Source organism: Dendropsophus ebraccatus, chromosome 4 (assembly GCF_027789765.1).
Source record: "Dendropsophus ebraccatus isolate aDenEbr1 chromosome 4, aDenEbr1.pat, whole genome shotgun sequence".
Classification (NCBI taxonomy): domain Eukaryota; kingdom Metazoa; phylum Chordata; class Amphibia; order Anura; family Hylidae; genus Dendropsophus; species Dendropsophus ebraccatus.
This window is the reverse complement of record NC_091457.1, coordinates 120,946,662-120,953,001: the sequence shown is the minus strand read 5'-3', so window position 1 is coordinate 120,953,001 and position 6,340 is coordinate 120,946,662. Positions and strand designations below refer to the sequence as shown.

The 6,340-nt window shown below is 38.0% G+C and overlaps 1 protein-coding gene across 1 annotated transcript in view; it reads left to right on the top strand.

Annotated features, from left to right (window-relative positions):
* Positions 1-2,807: 2,807 nt before the first annotated feature.
* TAFA1 (TAFA chemokine like family member 1) overlaps positions 2,808-6,340 on the top strand; it is a 312,201-nt gene continuing 308,668 nt past the window's right edge. The window contains exons 1-2 of the mRNA XM_069968782.1: positions 2,808-3,026; positions 5,292-5,415. Coding sequence (XP_069824883.1) covers positions 2,988-3,026; positions 5,292-5,415 — 163 coding nt within the window. The 5' untranslated portion in view covers positions 2,808-2,987. The remainder of the gene's footprint in view (positions 3,027-5,291; positions 5,416-6,340) is intronic.

Genomic DNA, 6,340 nt, shown 5'->3' with positions numbered 1-6,340 from the left:
TCTGTGTGAGCCTTTCTCTCTGTCTCCCCCTCCTCCTCCCTCCCTTCTGAGACAGCTGATGTAAACAAGTCCCTGGCTGTCTTTATCTGCAACTTTGTAGCAACTTTGTAATGCTATGAGGGTTAATCACAGTGAGTTCATCAACTTGACCTCAGAATAACCTCCACCAGCATTAAAAAGATACAATGTTGCAGCTAAAGCCTTCCAAGGACTTGTTTACTTGTAACAGCTGTCTCAGAGGGGAGGGGGATGATGGAGAGACAAAGAGAGAGGCTTACACACAGTTATTTGTGTTTTAATCAGAAAGAAGCAGCTGAGAACTGAGGGAAGGAGACTGATTACATAATAAATTGTTAGTCTCACCATGGGCAGCAACATATTAAAAGTTATGTATGCGTTTAATACCCCTTTAATTACATAATAATATATTAAATTATAAATCAGATCACTAGAAATATTCAGCAAGACTGATATCCCCAGTTATCACTAAAAGGAAAGGGTCACAAGTACCCCATTAAAAATCAGAGACAGCTGATCACATCTGAGGAACTTCAACAGGATTAACTTGATAACTTGGGGTAGAGATGGGCAAATTTACAATTAAAACAAAGCAAATCACTTAGCTCGACAATCCACTCATCAGCCTGGTGCCTTTGTGACGCATTAAGTCTGTGTTGCTCCTCCCCAGGTACCTGGAAAAGCTTAATCCAGTCATGGGAAGCTTCTCGCAGTTTTCCAGGACTGGATCCAGCTTTTCCCCGCACCCAAAGTGGCACAGACTTCAAATCATCAGACTGATAAGCGGATTTCCGAGCTAACAAAGTGATTGGCTATGTTTTCACTGTATATTTTCTCATCTCTACTCAGGGGGTAAAGCAGCGGAGTTACCATGAGTTACATCAAAGTACACAGAAAATATAAAAACATACCAGTAGTTTTTCTCTGCTATTTGTCATCTTTGTATAAATTACTATAGGCTTTTTATATCTGGAGTTTTGTCCCTTGCATTTTCTTTTCATAACAAGTCATGTGATTCATGGATTTCTATTGAGAAATTTGGGGAAAAAATGCTAATATGCATATAAACATGGCATTTTTCCCCCTATAGAAGTCAATGGGAGGAAAAGCGCTACTATTTCTTGAAAAAATGCCAAAAGTGTAGCCTGCGGTGAGAGCTGCAAAAGAGCAGAAAAAAATGCCAAAATCCCCTAAAAAATAAATAAATAAATAAAAAACACAAAAACACCATGTTGGTATTGCCTTTTAAATCTCAATATCAATTCTCAGCTAACATTTGGCCATTTGAAACAAAAAAAAATATTTTGGTGTTTTTATTGGCACTTTTTTAATGGCCTAACCCGGGTCCAAATATAATGTCATGTTGAGTTGTGATGGCGCTCAGCTCTGCTATATATTCAACACCTATACTGTAAAACAGAAGAAGATAGAAATGCCCAACTATCTACATAAAGAAATGTATTTAGTATTTAGGAATGGCTCTGAACCCTATGTGGAATGAAAATAAGTGCATATGTGGCATGTGTATATTATTTCTATCTGTTCTTATTTATCATCTATTATAACACTTCACACAAATATATACAGTGTGCGCATGGAGTGTGAGTGTATGCAATATATTTATCTATCCACCTGTTTCCAGTGTATGTAATGTTTGTAAACACAATGGACTGAAGCTATATATGAATGTGTATACAAGTGTTCTCTATCTATCTATCTATCTATCTATCTATCTATCTATCTATCTCCTATCTATCTATCTATCTATCTATCTATCTATCTGTCTATCTATCTATCTATCTATCTCCTATCTATCTCCTATCTATCTATCTATCTATCTATCTATCTATCTATCTATCTATCTCCTATCTATCTATCTATCTATCTATCTCCTATCTATATTTCTATCTATCTATCTATCTTTCTTCTACTGTATCTATCTCTCTATCTAGCTATATTTCTATTATCTATCTATCTATCTATCTATCTATCTATCTATCTATCTCCTATCTATATTTCTATTATCTATCTATCTATCTATCTATCTATCTATCTATCTATCTATCTATCTATCCATCTATCTCCTATCTATATTTCTATTATCTATCTATCTATCTATCTATCTATCTATCTATCTATCTATCTATCTATCTATCTCCTATCTATATTTCTATTATCTATCTCCTATCTATCTATCTATCTATCTATCTATCTATCTATCTATCTATCTATCTATCTACTGAATTGGGCAGTATGTGTGCATAGTGTGAGTCTGTGTGTGCTCACTAAGCCTGTGACATCTACATTCAGAGAAGCCATGTATATTGTAGTAAACCTAGCATGCACAATTAGCTTCATCTGCCATCTGCTCCTCACATCCTCAGCCTTACTACATACTTGCAAGTAATAGAGGACATATTTCAAATGAATTTGTGTGGCTCTGGATAAGAAATCGATTTGGGTAATGAGACACTTCAGCTGACACTGGAAGTTTTGTGGGCAGTCACAGAAGGCTGGGCAGTTTGCGAGAGAAATGGTGTGATGCCCCTTTAAGACATAGAATAGGCTCCAGAGAAGGAATGCACAGAGTAGTCACAGGCAGCATTCTCAGTATAGGCAGCACATAGACAGCTGCTGCCTCCTCTACACAGAGGCTCATCCAGCACTGCAAGGAAAGGATTTGTCCTGCTACAACTAAGGCTGTGTGCACAACAAGGTGATGCTGGAAAAGGATTTAAAGGGAGGAAAATGAGCAAGATACCACCCTCCAAATCTTGGCCACTTTTCCTGACAACACAGTCAGAGCTGTGATGTCTCTTTCCTCTTGTGCAAATCCTGTAGGAGTGAGCAGCAGAGCACACAGCACCTTGTACTAATCCCCAGCAAGAAGATTATTTGGGAAAAGCTTGCTTCAACCAGGCTTATTTTGGTGCAAATGGATTTTAAAAAGTGTTAGATCATTCCAATGAATGTCCCTGGAACTCCCTGCCCCTGGCTGGATTATTCAGGTAAGAAAGAGACACAATGCAGATGGTAAAAGTCATGGGATATATGATGTTACAGCTAGGAGGGAGAAGGGCTGCCATGAAATGAGTTATTGATCAGATATTATAAGGGGTCTGGGAGAGGTAGCAGGAGGTGAGCCAGTGGATAATGGGGAGCAGGTAGCAGCAAAATATGGGGCAAGTTGATGGATAAGGAGACCTCCTGGTGATAAGCTTCCTTAATGTGAATAGAGTGTATAGATAAATGACACATCTGGCTCTGATCATAGGGTGATACCACACTATGGATTGGGTAACTTGCCTGCACTATGCTTAGCGCATTAACTCTGATACTATTATATAACTCTGAACTCATATGTATGATTGGGAAAGCCTGGTCTACAGTATGAATTGTTGATGATAAGTTTTATGTGATTGACCAACTTCATCCTACTGCTGTACACTGCCCCTGCCCATGTGTCCTGTACAGAGAAAGCATAACCCTCTGGCTCTCAATAATGTATGTGAAATCCAAATGCAAATCAGTATGGGAAGATTGGCATATATGGATAGATAGATAGATAGATAGATAGGAGATAGATAGATAGATAGATAGATAGATTCATGCAATATATTCATTCTATCTATCTATATATCTATCTTCTGATTCTTTACAAATATGTATGTAATATTTACAAACATAACCAAAAATGTATATACATACAAGTATATATACAGCATACATAAACACACACACACACACACACACACACACACACACACACACTCTATCCATCTGATATAATACATTTAGAATCCTATACACATGAATTTAAAGGTACAGATGAATAATGCTTTGCAGTGGTCACATAGTATCTTCAAGCATGGTCTGAGTTACACTCTGCACCCGGCCATTCCTCCAGGGTCAGGGAAAGGTTTTAACATTTCTTACAAGTGAATAAGCATTTCAGTGTGAAGAAATGTCCCCCTAGACTGGCGTGCTGTATCCCTCAGTCAGCCTAATGCACTATTAAATAAGGCGCTATAAAAGTGGGATTGGCTGAATATGTAGAGTGTTTGATCCCTGATTAACTGGCTGATATAAAGTAATATTATAGCAGATAATATACAGGACTGAGCTGCAGGACTCGGCTACTAGACAGTCCCATGTGCTAGCCATAGTATGGGTGACTGGTTTATAAAAAAAAAAAAAAATCCCAGATGACCAGACCCATCCCACAGGAGACATGATGTAAAATTCATCAATGCAAAATTGTTATTATCATAATTCACACATTGTTTCTTGATATTCAGAAATTAAACATTCTAATAGAAAATCTATGTAATCATTAGTCTACTTAACAGCTATCATCCCTTATTTATCTAGCCATACATTATCTATCTATCTATCTATCTATCTATCGATCGATTGATCTATCTATCTGTTATCTATCTATCTATCTAGCCATGCATCTATTATCTATATATTTATCTCTCTATTCATCCAGACATTATCAGTCTGTCTATCTATCTATCTATCTATCTATCTATCTATCTATCATCTTTCTGTCTTCCAATCTGTCTATTTCATATGTATCCGTCTCTAGATCAGCACAGGCTGTGAGTAATTTGTAAGTTCACACACGTCAGATTTGTTGCAGACATTTCTTCGACTGTCCCATTCATATGAATGGGATTAGCAGAATTCCACGCACAATCTACACAAACAAGATCCATGGAACTGATTTTCGCTCACAAATAATCAACTCATGAGAACCTATAAGTCTGATAACATCTAAGTTATTATTACCAAGGTTCCTCGTACATAGTAGAGATGATTAAGTAATTTGCCTATTGCGTCACACAGCATTATCTATAGGTTCACCTATGCCTTTTTATTTGTTTTTAGTCATATGGCTGTAGGTACAGTTTCTAATTCTCTGTTCCCATTCCTTAAAGAGTTAATTGACAATTTCAGCTCTGCTCCATCTATGCCTTCATAATCTACCATTATTATTTATTTATCGGGAGGTTGTAAATTTGTCATGACATGAAACTGCAGACAGTTAGTTTATTAGAGAACCATTTGTACTTGTAAGTGGTTCATCTGTCCCTGCTGGCTTGACTTTTTCCTGGGCAGCCTTTATGCTCTTAACCTTTTATGTTATTATATGTGGTGTAGTAGGGCAGACTTTGAGGTCATTCAATATATTCTAATTGTTTCTATGAGGATCCTCCCTGATGTCAAAGGTCAATAACAATAACTTCTAATGTCCATGTTTCATCTAGAGAATGGCGATGGTCTGTGCAATGTCTTGGGTCGTATATTTGTGGATAAGTGCTTGTGTGCTGTTACTCTGTCAGGGAACCCTCCATCAGCAAACCTTTCAACAGCATCATCTTCACCGGCCAGGTAAGAAGCCTAAACATTTTGCTGTTTTGCTGATATCACGTATCAGAGCTTATTAAAATTCCTATTGGTCACTGAATACCAATAAACCACAAAGTTAAAGTTTACCCATGTAATAGGATGTGAGCTATTGCCCCCTGGTTTCAGCCATATAATTGTAGTGCTGGTCAGTGGTTGGATTGTCAGGAGACTCATTGCCTGTAGGATCATTACTGTATATATCATGTGACTGATACAATTGGCATAAGATTGCATTAGCTTCTCTTTTTGTTTTTACGGTTAAAATATATATATATATATATATATATATATATATATATATATATATACACTCAGCGGCCACTTTATTAGGTACACCATGCTAGTAATGGGTTGGACCCCCTTTTGCCTTCAGAACTGCCTCAATTCTTTGTGGCATAGATACATCAAGGTGCTGGAAGCTTCCTCAGAGATTTTGGTCCATATTGACATGATGGCATCACACAGTTGCCGCAGATTTGTCGGCTGCATATCCATGATGCGAATCTCCCGTTCCACCACATCCCAAAGATGCTCTATTGGATTGAGATCTGGTGACTGTGGAGGCCATTTGAGTATAGTGAACTCATTGTCATGTTCAAGAAACCAGTCAGATGATTCTAGCTTTATGACATGGCGCATTATCCTGCTGAAAGTAGCCATCAGATGTTGGGTACATTGTGGTCATAAAGGGATGGACATGGTCAGCAACAATACTCAGGTAGGCTGTGGCGTTGCAACGATGCTCAAAGAGCCCAAAGCCCAAAGGGGCCCAAAGAGTGCCACGGAAATATTCCCCACACCATGACACCACCACCACCAGCCTGAACCGTTGATACAAGGCAGGATGGATGAATGCTTTCATGTTGTTGACGCCAAATTCTGACCCTACCATCCGAATGTCGCAGCA